A 16,585-nucleotide genomic window follows, 5' to 3' on the forward strand; every position below is an offset into this window, starting at 1 on the left:
TCAGGTGAAACGCAAATAAATTTTAATCCCATGCAAAAGTTAATTCATTCCAGAAATTGAACTTCAAATGGGAAACTAATATGTGTTATAAACTCATTACATGCAAAGTGAGATATGTCAAGTCTTTGTTATAATTTTGATGATCATTGTTTACAGGTTTTGAAAACCCCAAATGTTATGAGATTTTTAAATTTGAGGTTTAAATAACCTGTAAGCCATTTCTAATCAATATTATATATAAAAAAATGCTTCAAATATCTTGAGTTGCATGTAATGAGCTTATAATATTTATCAGTTTCACCCTGTTAATCTAATTGCTGGAATTAACAAACCTTTGCAGAATATTGTAATGTTTTGAGTTTCACCTGTATGTTAATTGAACAAAACACCAACATCTCCGCTTTGTGTTAGAGGTGACAGAGCAAATATGTGTAATATGTAATAGGATGTCTTGATAATGGATTATTTTATAATTACAATATGCAGAAGGCCAATTGAAAAAAACAAGCTGTCGGCCCAAAATGGCCTTTGAGCCGCACTTTGGACATCCCTGATCTAGAGTAGAAGCATCCAGTCTAAGCTTTGCAAAGCATTATGTTATTATAGCCACACTTAAAGCAGCTCCATGCTTCTCAGACTGGTAACTGAACAGGTTTTTAATAAATAACCAAACAAGTCATCCAGGTCAGAGCAAGGAGGGCTTTCAAGCACCACTTACGAAGCGGGTCTCCCTGCCAGAACACAGGGAGCTGTTGGAAGAGTGGTGGCTGGGCTAAGTGGGGTAGGATCAAAAGTTTCCTATATAGTCAGAGTAACTTATGGAAAGGAAGAAATTAAGCTGCCATGTGATGGGCAAGCAGAAGGTGACTTAATGCAGTGCTGATGATGATGATGCTCACCGGTTGGATGGTGGGAGAGTAAGATACATCTCTGACTGGACTGTCTGTCCTGGTGTACTCAGAAGAAGGTGTCTGCAAGATAAACACACATTAGTAACGCATGGAATAAAAGTATGCTGAGGGGCTACATAGGCCACCTATGAAAAGTGCACATGGGTGAATTTTAAAACATAGTATTTAAGAACTTTGATCGAAGTCAACCAGATATATGACAGCCTGCAAATCATGAAATAGCAGTCAGTTATGCAAATAAAATGGGTCCATTTTTAACAAAATTATCATCATGCTGCCATGACTTAATTTAAAAACCCAACATATCTATTGGCATTATAAGTTATTACCAACCCATGAGCTCAGTCCAATCCTTAGAGATAACACAGTAGTATCAGTACAGTTAAAAACAGTGATTTAAGATCAGTCTGCATCATGCACTTTTTTTGTGTCTCACAAAACAATCCTTCCTGATTTCTGACCTCCATCGCAGCTGTTTGTACAGACATTCCAGCCTACCCTGACTGTGCACACAAATACCTCAATCGTGAACAAAGTGAACTACTGCAAAGCATGCACTGGTTGAAATGCTAGTAACATACAGCTCAAAAAATGCCATTAAGTATGTACCACCTAACGTTGTGCCATACTGTGTAAAAAATAAAAACGCTATGGAAACTAACATTTAGTCCAGATGCAAAGCCCATAATCCCGCTCCTAGGGAATCCAGTGATAAAAACAACAAGCGGTGTGCAGTCACACAACATGCCGGCTCCAAACCACACTCAAGCAAATGCCTTGCCTTGCTGAACAACCAAGGCTGCAGCTGGCCCTGCTTCCCGTAGCCCACTGGCGGACCCGATAGGATCCGCTCGCCAGGCGGTAGGCCCTTGCCTTTGCGGTTTGCCACCAAAAAAGGGTTTTCCTTGAAGCAGATGGACTGAGAATCCACCAGGCATTCCTCCTCCTCGGATAATACTGACAAAGTGACTGAACTGACACTGTCCGTGTTGGAGAGTCCGTGCTCTATGATCGGACTGGGGGAAGAGGACACCAGATCCATGTGGTGGTTCGAGGGGTGGCTTAAGCCGAAACCCAGGGCCTCTAACGGGGCTCCGTACTGGGCCTGCAGGGTGGCCTCCATGGGGGTGGTCAGACTTACAGAGGAAGAGAACTGAACAGGAAGACATTAAAATGACAAAGTGATGGAATGGATCAAAAACAGGATAATATGATGTCCTGAAAATAATTCAGTGTTCTAGAGGTTGTGTTATTTGGGAAAAGAGCAGAAACCTAAAAAAAATCCAACATTGTGTTTCTGCTTTTTAACTGCTGAAGTGATTTACTCATGTCACTAAATAATTCCTAAAGCTTACGAGGGAAGTTTCCCACTACTTGTCATTCAAGACTTTCTGAAAACAAGACTAACGATCACATAACTGCAGCCGAGGCCCCCTTAAGACAACTGCCCTAAATAACCAAATTATCAGGGCAGCGAGACATTACGGCACCTCCATTGAGTGAAGGCAGAACTGATGCTGTAAATTTAGCTTTACACGCCTGTGTTTTAAAATAAGTATATCTAAAATATACTGAACCATATCTTCCTGAGAACAAGTGTCTTCTGCTGTGCACATTTATTTTTGGTCCATCTTTACAGAAAAAAATATCTCTGTTATGCACAAAAGCCCACTCCAGTAGATGTTATTTTAGAAAGTTATACTGTACATATACTAATACAAGGACAAAAGTAATGTTCTATATAAAATAGTTCTCAACCTATTTTTAGTAAAGTACACCCCATATTTTTTTTATTTTTTGGTTGACAAAAAACAAAGAAGAAAACGCAACATGACAGCATCACTATGTAATTTTTTACAATTCAAAAATTTCTTTAAATTATTTGTGAATAAAATGCATTTAAAATGACTTTTAAACAAATAATTAACTTAATTATGAATAACTATTTGTGCAAATAGTCATTACCAACTTAATGTGACCTCTTATAGAAATACTGTATAATGAAGATGTGTCCTTACATACTAATTAATTTACAAACTTAACATTCGTCTTTTTACATTTTGTCCCTTTCTGTTACAATACCATAAAAATTATGTCTTGTGTATATCTTTGGATTGGGCCAAACTTAATAAGGTGATCAAATACTTACCCCACTGTATATATCTTTCATTTTTAATGCCATTAGTTGTTGAAGTGTTTTGAAGTAACTCAAGAGGTATTATTATGCCAATTTGAGAACCAGTGTCCCTGGGGAAATGACTACAACCTCATGAGAACCAGTGTCCTCTGCAGTGGAAATTGATTTTGTTTTATTCCTTTTGTCGGACCAGAATGACACTTTTTGAAAAAAAAAATATCCTTACTATGCAAACCACAAATTGCCACTAAAGAGGACGCTACTTCTCAGGAGGGTATAGGAAAACCCTGGTTGATAAAATGCAAATATGTTCACAGACTTTTATCCATATAGTGGTGTGTACATTAATAGTCTATGTATAATAGCCAAGCTCTGAAGCATCGACGTGATGACCAAGTAAGAATAGAGGATTAGGGTCAGTGGGACAGAATGTGAATGTCTGCCCTTTTGACACCTGGCACAAACTGGGTGAGGGGCGGGTGACAGCTGGCTTTAAGGTGCGTGACGGAATAGCGAGCATGCGAACGTACCGAGTTAACACATACGAACAAATGTGGTACACAGAAAACGAACAGAAAGTTCAGATTTTATACGAGCGGCAAATGTAAACCGTAAGATATTTAACAGTCGCATTGAGAGCATTACATTTTTTTCTCGGTCACTCCAACAGCCCTGCTTGTATCCTATTTGATATTGTTGGAAAATAAATGTATTACTTAAAAACACATGCTTAACTACAATAATATTATTATATTATAAGTTACAATATAATCAAATAAATATGAAATCAAATAAAAAAAGAAATAGTATTTAGAAATCTTTCAAGTCCAAAATCTTTATACTTACTGGAGGATGTCTGTCTGAATCGTCCTGTATAGTCAGAGCAAGTCCTCTAAGAACTGAGACAACACCCTTCCCAACTGTCTGGCACTCTACTCCACCCACCAACGGGGGCCTCAGTCCACTTCAGAGGTTTAAAATATCACAGAGGCTGCGTGATAGTGGACAGCTGTCCCCTTCCCCCAAACATGACAGCTCCTTTTCACAGAAGCCATGCATCTTCTCCTTTAAACTTTCTTCTGATGCATACATTTTATCTCCTTAAGATGAGCTCCACATGGTTGTTGAACCTTTCAATCAGTCACTGGTTATCCAAAGGAAATGTGGCCTTGGAATCGGTATGCATCCAAAGTTGGAATTCAGCCGTGTTAGACGCAAAGACCCAAGAGTTAAAAGTCCTGCTCCCCGAGGAGCAAATGGTTGACTCAAGATGACAGAACATATAGATGAAGACCATTTCAAATCTAGCTCTAACAAAAAAGGAATGCCATCCAAGGATAAGGGGTCAATAGTTTCAGACACACATAACCTTTTCTCACTTCCATACACAGGATCATAGAGAAAAGACCGTAGGGAGCCTTACCCTATTGATCCTCTGCAAGCTGGTTGTGGGTAGTGCTGCCAGAGTTTTATAGTCCAGCTTTAAAGGTCCAGTGCCAATGTTCTAAAGGAAAACACATTACAAAGTAAAGCACTGCTGATTCAACAAATATTTGGAACACAGATTTAATAACATGCTCGCATGTAAATTGCCTACAGTATGTTTCATTACATAAAGGGTGTCCAAAGTGTGACCCAGCTTATTTATTTACTGCAAACTAGAAAAAAAGAGCACTAAGGGCAAAATGTAAAGGGAAAATGTTAATCCTAATAACACGTTTTGTCGCCTATAACACACATTAAAACACGTAGTCAAGGTGTTCCTTCTTGGTGTAACAGTGGTCATCCCACAAAATCCCAGTTGATTGAGAGTTAAACCGAGCAGCGTGATCAAATGACCTAAAAGCCCTGGCCTGTCAAGTCATAGTCCATCGCAGCTCTCAAAAGGAAACTGCACTTTAAAAAGAAATGTTGCCCATCATTCACAATCCTTTTTTGAAACAAGCACACTTGTCATTTAACAAAAAAAACATTCTAATTTGTATAAAGAAAGTATAAGGTGACGAACAATGGCGCTATTGCGCCAATAAAGCACTCTAAAAACCTTAAAAAAAAATACCCCCATTCAGGTTTTATATACTTACTGTAAGTATATATTGTATGTAATTTAGTAACAGGCACATTCATAACAACATTTAATATTTAGTTATTTGCTAATTGTAAGCAATAATTGTGGGGCGGTTTAGCTCGGTTGGTAGAGCGGCCGTGCCAGCAACTTGAGGGTTGCAGGTCCGATTCCCGCTTCCGCCATCCTAGTCATTGCCGTTGTGTCCTTGGGCAAGACACTTTACCCACTTGCTCCCAGTGCCACCCACACTGGTTTGAATGTAACTTAGATATTGGGTTTCACTATGTAAAGCGCTTTGAGTCACTAGAGAAAAAGCGCTATATAAATATAATTCACTTCACTTCACAATTTCACAAATGCATCAAAACATTCATTTCCTTCAACAACAACAACTACTGCCACTAAACATGGCAGACCTCATGAGAGCCATCAAAGGCTACTTTGGGACAAAAATGATGATCAGAACCTTGTATTTTTGAGCCTGAGTATAGGAAGGATGAGCTACAATCTTTAGAAAATAACTGATAAGCAGATCCAGCTTTGGTGAAATTAATCATAATTCTGACGCAGTTAAAAAAAAAAAACTTTTTTAAAAGGTGGGTGCAAAGGACCATCTTTTCATGTCTTACTTGCAATCTTCAGGTCTAAGTTGAATATCAAAGTTGACAGTGAGTGACATGATTTTTAACTAGCACACTTTTACTAACTCAGAGGCAATGCAGCAGCAGCTCAGTATAAGCTGCATAAGCTAGTTGCGTATCTATGATCACGGCGCCGTTAAAAGTATTTCCTCCGCGTTAGCGCTTACAAAAATAATATCGCTAATGCTTGGTTGATATGCAGGTTCTGAGATGTAAATGGAGTATTGTTGGTGGTTTTTGGAAGTTTTTTTCAAGGGCTTTATTGGTGCATTAAATGACCCCTATTAGTTGCAATGTTGGATGCCTTGTATTAGCTGTGTATTACAAATTACAATGAATAAAGATGTGTTGTTGTCTTACAAAGTATTGTGAATGACAGGCAAAATTCCCAAAAAAGTGAAGTTTCTGGCTTGTTACATAGCATACCGACATGGGTTAGCGTTAGCATGTTTACAAAAGTAACGATATCTAAATGGCCACCAAATCCTTTGACTTTTCAGTGTGCTGCCTTTAATACAAAACAGTTTGGATGCCCTGTATTACATTTTTTTCTTAGTGGGAGCTACTATTTTTCCACAATGAACATGGTGAAATCCAGTGGGGTAGGTGAGGGGGGCCTGTTTGTGATGGACCGGAGTTTGGTGGAACCAGCATGGAGAAGTGTCTCACCTGAGTTTCCTCTTCAAGCAGGCGAGTTGCCTCCTCTCGCTCCAAACGCATACGCTCCTTCACGGGAAAGGAAGGAGTAGAGTGCAGAGGGAAAAGGCACACACACACGTCGATGCAATGGAGGGGGGTGACAGAACAGCAGACACATGAAAAAGCGGCGGAGATGGAGTGATTGGACCATACACGTCAAAAGGATAGAGCGGGAGTTGAGAAAAAACGAGAGGGGAAATAAAAGTATAGAATCATTCATTCACTTTTCATTCGCTATGGGAGCCGAATACGCATGCAAGGTGGAACATTACAGGAATAGCTGTCAAACAACACCCAGTAGGGTGCAGAAGTAGGGACTACAGTCACCTTGTGTAGACTAGGACTAAAATTTGGTAGTAACCATCTGCTCTTTTAAATTTGTAACTTACCACTTTCTCCATCTCTTCTTTCTCCCACTGCGAAGTCTCTCGCACCATCTCAGACTCCTGGAGAAGAACAACATTCAGCATCTTTACTGCTGCTTTAAGTAAGCCGGGCAAACAATGGCAGCTCCATTAAATCTAGAGGCCGCCACTTTGGGGGATTGTGTGGACAGACCGAACAAAATATACGGCCACACTAATGCTTTCGAGTGCTCTGATGCATGAGTGGAGGCAGTAAAACTCCCGCTAACGGGGAATTGCTGTGGTACAACAAAACATTTGATTCACGCTTAAACTTGGCTGATGCGATTACAAACATTGCAAAGTGTTTCCTGGTATGTTGATGACTAGCGAAAACTGTTGCATTGCATGCTAATGACTTCCTTTTATGCAAACTAGATATTTCCCGAAACACATTTGGCAAAATGGTGTGTGTGATTTGCGATTGTACCTTTTGTATGATGTCCATCTCCTCTGGGCTCAGGTCTCGGTCTATAGAAGAGATACTCTCCATACTGTTTTTACGGACGATGCCTGTTGCAAAAGGGTTTGCGATGATGCCAGGAGATGGCTGGATATAAAACACAAGATGTTTAGCAACTTAGCATTGAGTAAAATTCAATACAGACATAATGCTCGTCACTTAGACCCACCTCAACTATAGTCACGTTGCGCGGGTCGAAGCCGTCACACACCAGCATCACCAAGGAGTCGCCAATAGCCCGGAGTACCCGCACAGCCTCTGTGTGCGTCATGCCCAGCAGGCTATGGTTGTTCACCTCCAGGATGCGCATGCCCACTTGTAATCGGCCGTCTCGTGCAGCAGCGCCACTTGAGCTCACCTGTTTGAGCTCATGAATTTAGGAAGTCTAGCTAATAAACTCGACCAAAATATACGTCAACACGGATGCTACCTTAGATATAAAGATGCCCTCATCTGTTGGGTCAAAAGGGTTTCCGGCGTGACCTTTGGCACCACCGCGTATACTGATGCCAAGCTTCTCCCCAGGCTGCTTATGGATTACAACTTCCTGTAACACCGCAAATCGCTGCATCAGCATCACAAGAGTTTTCTTTGCACTTTGACATATTCTGTGGACAAACTAACCTGCATGCCAGGCGGCGAAGGGTCCCTGCGTACCAGCATTTGGATCTCCTGCTTGTTGGCCAGCAGCGCACGCACAGCCTCTTGGTGCGTGGCGTGACGCAGGTCGATAGCGTTCACCTCTAGTATCCTGTCGCCCACACGCAACCCACTCTGACACGCCAGGCCGTGAGGAATCACCTGTGGAAGAGGGGCATGCATCGTCTACAGGAAGCAACACAGGAAATTACTTGTTTGTTGGGATACCTTGGAGATGAACACTCCAGGTTCGTTGATGCCAAAAGGGTGGCTCGCATGGTCACTGCCTCCCACGATGCTCAGGCCGAGAGGACCGCCCGACTTGACCAAAGTCACTTCCTGTTAAGTGATTTTTTTTTTTTTTTTTTAATGGTGTTTAAAAGGTACAAATTTACTAAATTGGCGTTTCCCAAACTTAATTGAGCCAGGGCTAGGGATGTATACCGAGTACTAGAGGTGCAAATCTTGGGGCAAAATATAATTAAATTCCAATTCTTGGAGTTAGGGCTGGGCGACATATCGATAGAAACGATATATCGCGGGTTTGCCTCTGCGCGATACAGAAAATGACTATCGTAATATTAGAGTATACATTCTCACGCAGTTGCTTTTAGCTGCGGGCTTTACACTACAGGCGTTTCTCACTCCTTCTCGTCTCTCCTTCTCACAGAGACGTAAAACAAGCCCACCCTCTTACATACATCACATACTGTCACACGTGTAGCGTCATACGCTCTCGCCGAGCAGAGAGGTAGCAGCATGGCTAACGTTAGCTGAGGCAGGTGGTGGAAGCGGTGACAATACAAGAGAGAAAAGGTGCGAAACTTTGGAGGAAGAACAATTAATGCCCAAAAAACAGCAGGGGGTCCATCATCTGGCGGTGGTTTGGCTTCAAGCGGGAAGATATTCAGCACACAATAGCAATATGCAAAGTATGCATTAGAACTGTTGCTACAAAAGGTAGCAGCACTACAAATTTGTTCTTTCATTTAAAAAGTCAGCTGCGAGAAAATGAAGCGTATTTAATAAATACAGTTTTGGTGAATTGACTTAGTTGTGATATCTCTCTGCATGAAAGTTTAAAATGAGCATATATTAATGCAGTATGAAGAAGAATGTTTTAATGTAGACACATAGAATCATCATACTGCTGTGATTATATGCATCAGGTGTTCATTCAAAGCTAAGGCAAAATATCAAGATATATATCGTATGTCGCGATATGGCATAAAAATACCGAGATATTAATAAAAGCCAATATCGCCCAGCCCTACTTGGAGTGACTATTCGTTTCAGTATCGATTCTTGATTGTACATGATTATTGCAAGATATTATTTGGTATATAAAATAGAATAAAATGTATTTATAAAACTGTATTTATAAAAACAATTATAAAATGTTAGTCAAGCTAAAGGTACATTAATCACTTGTTAAGGCACATTTATTTCTGCTAAAAAGTGAAAAAAGTACAATACTCGGGTTGCTGTAAATGCCATTGTTCAATAAATCACCATACTATGCATTCTCTCTGGAAATGGACAGCAGCAATTATAGTACAAGAGCCAAATAGGAAGACATAGTGTAATTCAATGAGAGTCAAGAGTAAACGTGCAATTTCAGGTGGTTTGGTCTCTTACCTCGATGGGATAATCATCCACCTGACCTAGTTGGTTTCCGGGAAGGCCCTCTTCTTCCTGGTCTGGAGAGTCCGAGGGTTCTGGGGGCGGAGGAGAGTGGGCTCGCTGCCGGGACAGACCCGGCGAACGTGGTGCGTTGGGGTCTCGCTCCACCAGGAGGGCGATGGTGGGTGAGGTGCCAGTAAGGAGCGCTACTGCCTGGTCATGTCTGGCCTCTGTCATGTCTACACCATTGATCTGGATTTACAATAACAACAACCGGTTCTATCATTGGCACGGTGTGCCAAAGTGAGTGCAATAGAGAGCTCTAACTGCTCTCGGGATTAGAGGGCCAGAAGAAAAGAGGGTAGCGGGGTGCCAGGTGATTGGAAAGGCAACAGGAAAGCAGGAGCCCTGCTTTCATCACTGTTAAAGATACGTATATCTTATTTTTTGCATCTTGCTTTTATGTATGTAAAAAACAGTATGAGCATGAAACTCCCCCAAAAATCTGATCTCAAATACACAAAGGCAAGCATCAGAAAGCAACAAGTTTTTTTGGTAACAGTGGTAAGCTTTTAGGCATGCAGTCTTTAAAAAAAAAATGGTCCCAAGTGACAAGCAGAGGTCAGCGCTGGCCTGACAGTATCATCCCTTACCACCGCTACCACTGGTCCACTGCTATGGTAACACATGTGTCTACCATGTCAGCAGCAGTGACAGGCTCAGGCAACCCCCACCACCACCACCCCCCAACACCGTATCAACACTCCACAAGGCAAAGCGGTAATGCAATAGTAAGCATGCAGCAAGAGGTGGAAAGAAAGATTCGGGAAAATGAGAAACAGCAGGAGGAAGAAAGAGTCAATGCAAATAAGCCAGAAAAATGTTATCCCAAGCCATGACATTATAGGGAATACTTTATATACATTATTTTAATTGACATGTGTGTTTAGAAACACACCATTCTTACAAACGACGGCCCAACACAATGTTAAGAGGTATTCCTGTGAAGCCTTTAACTCTTTGTATTTTTCATTAGTTTGAAAACTAAATAAATTAAAAAAACATTATCAGTCAGCCTCATGACTAGAAGTTGCAGCATCTAATGCCAGAATATATAAATACAGTAAGTTGCTTGTCAAAAGATGTTAAAATTTTAAGGTGAGGCGTGATTAGTTCAACTCTGGTAACTTGGAGAGAAAACTACTTACAGAGATGACCCTGTCACCAACACGTAGCGTGCTGTCCCTGTGGGCTGCTCCACCCTCTGCAATGCGAGAGATGTAAATTCCCTGAAAACAAAGTAAATTGAAGTTGTCTGTATTATTCCCACCAAAGTTCACTTCCAAATAAGTTGTGAATTGATGACAAGATCTTAAGAGTGTCTATCTTTATGCATCAAAGTTGAACTGACCGATTTCACAATACGTTTTTCACCAAATCAAATACAAAACTCCACGGAAAACAGAACGTGTCAACACATGCATGAGCAAAGTGCACAGCAACGCTTCCATGGAGCAACCGCAACATCAAGCATGCTTTCCCAAAAACATTTTGACTTACAGCCAGACCCGCCTAAATCATAAACGCGCTCTCGTCTGTGCGATGTGAGCTGAGGCCAGTTTCAAGGGGAGTGATGCACACTGGCCCAAATATACGCTTCTCTGCCCGCCCGCTTTACAGTGAACCTATCATGTGTCCGAGGCACGCTATTCATATCTCCGTTCGCCAGAGCGATGACGCAGAAACGCTGTGGCCAGAACAGGCACAGCTGAAAGACTGAAAGAGTTATGGCAAACACTTTATGACCGGGCTTCCCGACCACGACTGACACAAATAGAACTTTTACAAATTGTGTGGGATGTGCCCAATATTGATTAAGCAAATAGGTCAACAAAACAGCATTCGTTTAACCAGCGTTAAGGCGGTCATATATATGACATTTTAAAAATGATTTGAACAGATGTTATTTGGACCCAAAATAACTCAAAATGTGTCTCACTGTGTCCCCTGTGCGGTAGGGAGTGGAGCCCTTTCCCCCAGCGATGCTGAATCCCAGCCCTTTGTCATTTCGAATAAGACAGGTGGAAAGCCGCTGTAGAGGCCCACTCTTGTGACCATCCTCCACATTGAAGGCTAGCCCGCTGCTGCGTCTCTCCCGTGGGAAGTAGTCATCTTCTGGCCTCAGCGGTGTGGTGGTGATGGCGTTCTCCGGCTCCACCATGCGCTCGCGCAACACCGTCATGGAGACAGCCGCACCGGAGCTGCGGAGCGCTTCCACGGCAGTGTGATGCTCAGCCTCGTGAAGGTCTACAGCGTTCACCTGGGCCAGAAAGTTGACATAAATTAACATATTTGATTGATTGATTGATTGATTGATTGATACTTTTATTAGTAGATTGCACAGTACAGTACATATTCCGTACAATTGACCACTAAATGGTAACACCCGAATAAGTTTTTCAACTTGTTTAAGTCGGGGTCCACGTTAATCAATCCATGGTAATCTTATTTAATCTTATTTAGAGCACGTATGTTTGTTACTGGGCTGATACCGATTATTAGATGTCAAGGAGGCCGATAACCAATATTTGGAGCATTTATTCATTTGCAGTAAAAGTTTGCTATAAATGACTAGCATACGTTAGTAAACAGCTAGACAACTTTTTCTAAGAAACGTTGGACCGGTAGCAACATAATCCTTTATGCAGCGCTAATGTTGGGGTTAATATAGCACCAAAAAACATCAGAAATGTTCACCTTTCTTATGTGTGTCAAAAAGTAGCATCGATATTTGCATTTCAAATTATGGAAAATCTTCAGGGAAAATAGGTGAAAAAGGGGGATTTCTCTACATCACAAAAACTAATCTACTAAATTTTATAGCAGTTCATTGATTCAATGCACTATAAGCTTTCCTTGTGAGGAACCCTGAAATATTGGGAATATTTAAATAAAAACAATTTTCGGCTCCTTTACGTAGCTTATACTTGAGACATTTTTAAAGCTGGCTGACATAATTTATTCCTGGATGTTACAGAAACTATGAGAATGTTAGAGCTGCCCTCTGCTCTTCTGTACTTATACAAGAAGTCTTCTATTTGTCATCCATATCTTTTGCATCGTTTGAGAGAGTCCAGAACATGAAACTCACAGCAGCGCTTTAAGGAGCCCACACTCCAAGTGTTGCGCAAAAAGGTTTGTCGAGTGACTTTATCTCTGAAGTAGCGAAAACAAACAAAACGAGAATGGGAAGACGCAAGGAAAGAAAGCCAAAATGGGATATCCCGGCAAAAAAATTTAGAAATTTTGACGGGTACAGGTTAGCAGAGGACACATACTGTAGGACACCACCACTGCAGGAAAGAGTGACGGGGACGGGGGGGTGACTGGTGCGTGGCCGCATGAGCCACAGTGAAAGCAGACCGGAGAAGAATTATCACAAAAACTCAATAAAAATCCCATCAGATATCAAAACATATTTGGCGGAATTGGACAAACGGTAGAAAATTAATGGATGGATACTGACAATGAGGTTTTTTTATTCATTAATGAATCAAAAAAATAATAATTGGGCTTCAGTAAAAAGGTAGCTTTTTGCATGTAGGGCAAACAGGCTAGTGCCTGAGCAGTTGTTATTACTATCTACTTTTAAAAAAATACTAAATACTGTGATCATATGTGTATATAACGTATCTGCTGGTGTAGTTATTTTGTAGTTGTAAATAAAATAACAAAAATAGTCTGATTCTGATAAAAAAAGACTGATATGATATACGTAAAAATGCCAAATATCGGCGCCAATAATTGGTCGATCACCAAATATACTGTGAAATGTGGCCCATTTGAGTGCATTGGAAGTGTACCTCCAGTAGTTTGTCTCCCACTTTGACTCCTGCTTTAGCTGCAGGACCATCCTCTGAAACTCTTGAGATGAAAATCCCCTGCAGCAACAATCCAATAAAAATGTATTACTAGTACTCTCAGATCTGTTGGATTATTGCCACCATCCAGGACGTGGTCTGACCTCATCATCCCCCTTGTATGGCGTTGATCCTTTCCCGCCGGCGATGCTGATGCCGAGGCCGCCTGTTTGGCGCAGGATGGTTAAGGTGTGCTGCAAGGTGAGGAGGAGGAGTCAACACAGTCAATATAAAGAGCTGAATGGAACTGAGCAGCATGGACAGAGGATGTAGGTGGCCTCCATCCACCTGCCAGGAGATGATCATAACTTATGCATGGAGAGATAGTCTGGAGTCCAAACCCAGTTTAAGCGCATTTTTAGATCTTACTGTCAATGTGAATGGACTAGATTTTAATTTTAACAACTGTGTGATGAGCACAGCTAATTTGTCAATAATCACTTAGCTACCTTTAGACTACAGACAAAATATAAATGCACACTTTTGGAAGCTCTCGTCAGTTGCATTCAAGAATGTTTGTACAGAAAGGCTTTAAGATGTGGGCTAAACAAGGAATAGACTACTAATAAACTGTATAAAAGCCATGCGAAATGGGAGGGAGTCAAGTAGAAAAACAGAAAGGCGTGTACTACATCCACGACGGAAAGAAGACTAAAGGACCATGCTGTGGCATTCCAACTCTATTTTCACAATATCACACTGTATTGAGATATTTCAAATACAAACAATTTAGTCTGATTGATACATTCATAGGAGAAACAAATGTCTTCTGGAACCCCTGTTAAATTACTGTTTCAGTGTGTTTCAGAATATTCAAAAGGAAATGAAGGAGGCCGATGTACCAACTAGACCGTCCAAGGCAGGGCAACACAGCACGGGCAAGCAAGGGAAAAAAAGGGCAAAGCAGCAGGAGCAAAAAGAATGCAGGAAATGTGGCGGAACATGAAGCAGGACTGGGACTCTCAAACCACACAGCTATGTCAAGAATACCAGATCAAAAAAGTTATGTTGCTAAGCAAAACATTTGTATTTTTTATATAATTATATTCTTTACAACTGTATAAAATGTAATGTTATTCTTTCATTGCCCAGCATTTCACAAAAACAAAGTGGCATTCAGGTTCTGCTACACTCACTAAATGGTTATAGGGTTCCTAAAATGATTGGCTTGGATTACGTCATGGATTTAGGATGAGTAGGAAGGACATAAGAGTGCACAGGAAAGTGAAGGTACAGACCTCTTCCTCCTCTATTCGAGCAGGTTCAATCAGCAGATTATTGACTTGATCAAATGACACCCCCTGTTAGGACAGTAACCAGCGACAGCATGCGGATTAGTTAGGCCAAAAAAAAAAAGCTCACACTCACTCAAAAGTATTATAATAACACACACTCATTCAAACATTCCAGAGATGCACACTCTCCGTGACATCCCATCTTCCATTTTTAAAGCAAAAGCAGTACAACGCTCACACCACCCAGCTACCAGAAGCAAATACAGGCAGAGATGGAAAGACAAGACCAAAGAGCCATAGCGCAAAAACAGTTCTCGGCAAGAGCGGTCAGCAGAAGTGTCCAAGGAATCTCATCACCACAGGGGACACTTAAATCCATGCAGCTTTATATACAACTGAGAGTATAGACCTATTCATAGGGAAGCTCAATCAATTGAAGTTCATTAAATCTATTCTAAATATTAGACAAAATAAGGTGCGGGAGGTCATTTCTATGCAAAACTATAAACTAGATAACCATGAAAAAAAACAATTGGACGTCACATTCCAGCTCTGCCAATACATCTTCTGGTCATCCACGCACACACTGACACACATCATTATTGATCAAAGTTAACAAACTTCCTCAATTCATGTGAATTACTAGTGAATCAGCTACAATCTTCCAAACAATCAGTGGTTCATTATTCTGTAATAACCAGTCAGTGCTGACTCCACCCACTCAACTCCCACAAACACACTCACACACACAAACACACACACGCACGCACGCACGCACGCACACACACACACACACACACAACATGTGGAATTACACAATCAATCGTTTAAGCAATGGCCAGCTAACATGTATCGTGAGGTTTTTAGTACTGATCAGCGCCAGAGATGTGAAAGAATAGGCGAGCGAAAATATGGCCTGCAGCTGCCTAAGGGGTATAAGGACATTTTTTTTTTTTATCCAAATCTAAAATGTACAATATCATTTACAGCGCAAATCTTTTCCCAAAAAATGTCTGAGATGTGCAGGGGGTCACTTTGATGTAGTTTGTACATTGAAAGATGATAAACCAATCAATGTAGGTCAATACATGCTAAACTAGCTACACCAAATCTAAACATCTTTGCTTTGTGTCACAGATGACATAGCAAATGGTATAATATCTAATACACCTCATTAATATTGAATTATTTTTATTTTTACAGTATGTGGAGCTATTGTGTATCAAGCTCTTGTGTCGACGAGTTGGTGCATTTTTGGCAGACAGCCAAACTATAACAAAACACAAAAATGATGGTCTACGGCATATGGCTTTATCAAGGGTCCTATTTTCCAAACTTGGAGTACAAGGCAGATAATACACCTTCTAACTTGTAAGCAAAGTGAAGCAATTGAGGAGCTCCACCGTCTCTCCTTTACCTTGACCTGGCTGGAATTGACGTGGTACCGGCTGTCCTCCAGCTCCGATGCTTCCATTCTGTGACAGAGCAGAGGGGTGCTAATGGTGTCCTCTTCCTCCTCGTCCTGCTCGTCCTCGGCGGCCTGGGTCGGTGAGCTGAGGCCGTCGGGGGTGAAGCCCTGCAGCAGTGCCGCCACTGTCTCAGGCTTGGGCAACTTGGTGATCTTGAAGTGCTTCTTGTAGTGCGGGGTGTCCTTCCTGATGAGACGTTGCTTCTCGGCAGGCAAGGGCGGCCTTTCGTCGTCCTCGTCGCTCCCCTCACCTTCTACACCGTCTTCCTCATTGTCGACGCGGATGATGGGCTCCTCTGCAAAGTGCACAGTGGGCTGGCAAAAAAAGAGCAGCGACGTTTGAAACTTTGAGGGTTTTAGTGGAGTTTAGCTGAAGA

The 16,585-nt window shown here is 41.4% G+C and overlaps 1 protein-coding gene across 17 annotated transcripts in view; it reads right to left on the minus strand.

The window, feature by feature from the left end:
- Positions 1–16,585, minus strand: part of scrib (scribble planar cell polarity protein) — a 72,626-nt gene that overhangs the window by 17,408 nt on the left and 38,633 nt on the right. For 10 of the 17 annotated variants that reach the window (XM_061921701.1, XM_061921695.1, XM_061921698.1 and 7 more), the window contains exons 15-32: positions 16,158–16,523; positions 14,744–14,806; positions 13,610–13,699; positions 13,449–13,526; positions 11,585–11,905; positions 10,794–10,874; positions 9,601–9,837; positions 8,191–8,301; positions 7,948–8,124; positions 7,754–7,870; positions 7,493–7,681; positions 7,291–7,410; positions 6,846–6,902; positions 6,427–6,483; positions 4,472–4,552; positions 1,693–2,064; positions 900–971; positions 719–772 (exon numbers count right to left, since the gene is read on the minus strand). In XM_061921701.1, coding sequence (XP_061777685.1) covers positions 719–772; positions 900–971; positions 1,693–2,064; positions 4,472–4,552; positions 6,427–6,483; positions 6,846–6,902; positions 7,291–7,410; positions 7,493–7,681; positions 7,754–7,870; positions 7,948–8,124; positions 8,191–8,301; positions 9,601–9,837; positions 10,794–10,874; positions 11,585–11,905; positions 13,449–13,526; positions 13,610–13,699; positions 14,744–14,806; positions 16,158–16,523 — 2,643 coding nt within the window. The remainder of the gene's footprint in view (positions 1–718; positions 773–899; positions 972–1,692; positions 2,065–4,471; positions 4,553–6,426; positions 6,484–6,845; positions 6,903–7,290; positions 7,411–7,492; positions 7,682–7,753; positions 7,871–7,947; positions 8,125–8,190; positions 8,302–9,600; positions 9,838–10,793; positions 10,875–11,584; positions 11,906–13,448; positions 13,527–13,609; positions 13,700–14,743; positions 14,807–16,157; positions 16,524–16,585) is intronic. The other 7 variants (XM_061921692.1, XM_061921706.1, XM_061921693.1 and 4 more) reach the window with 6 other exon arrangements.

This window comes from Nerophis ophidion, linkage group LG15 (assembly GCF_033978795.1).
Source record: "Nerophis ophidion isolate RoL-2023_Sa linkage group LG15, RoL_Noph_v1.0, whole genome shotgun sequence".
Classification (NCBI taxonomy): Eukaryota; Metazoa; Chordata; class Actinopteri; order Syngnathiformes; family Syngnathidae; genus Nerophis; species Nerophis ophidion.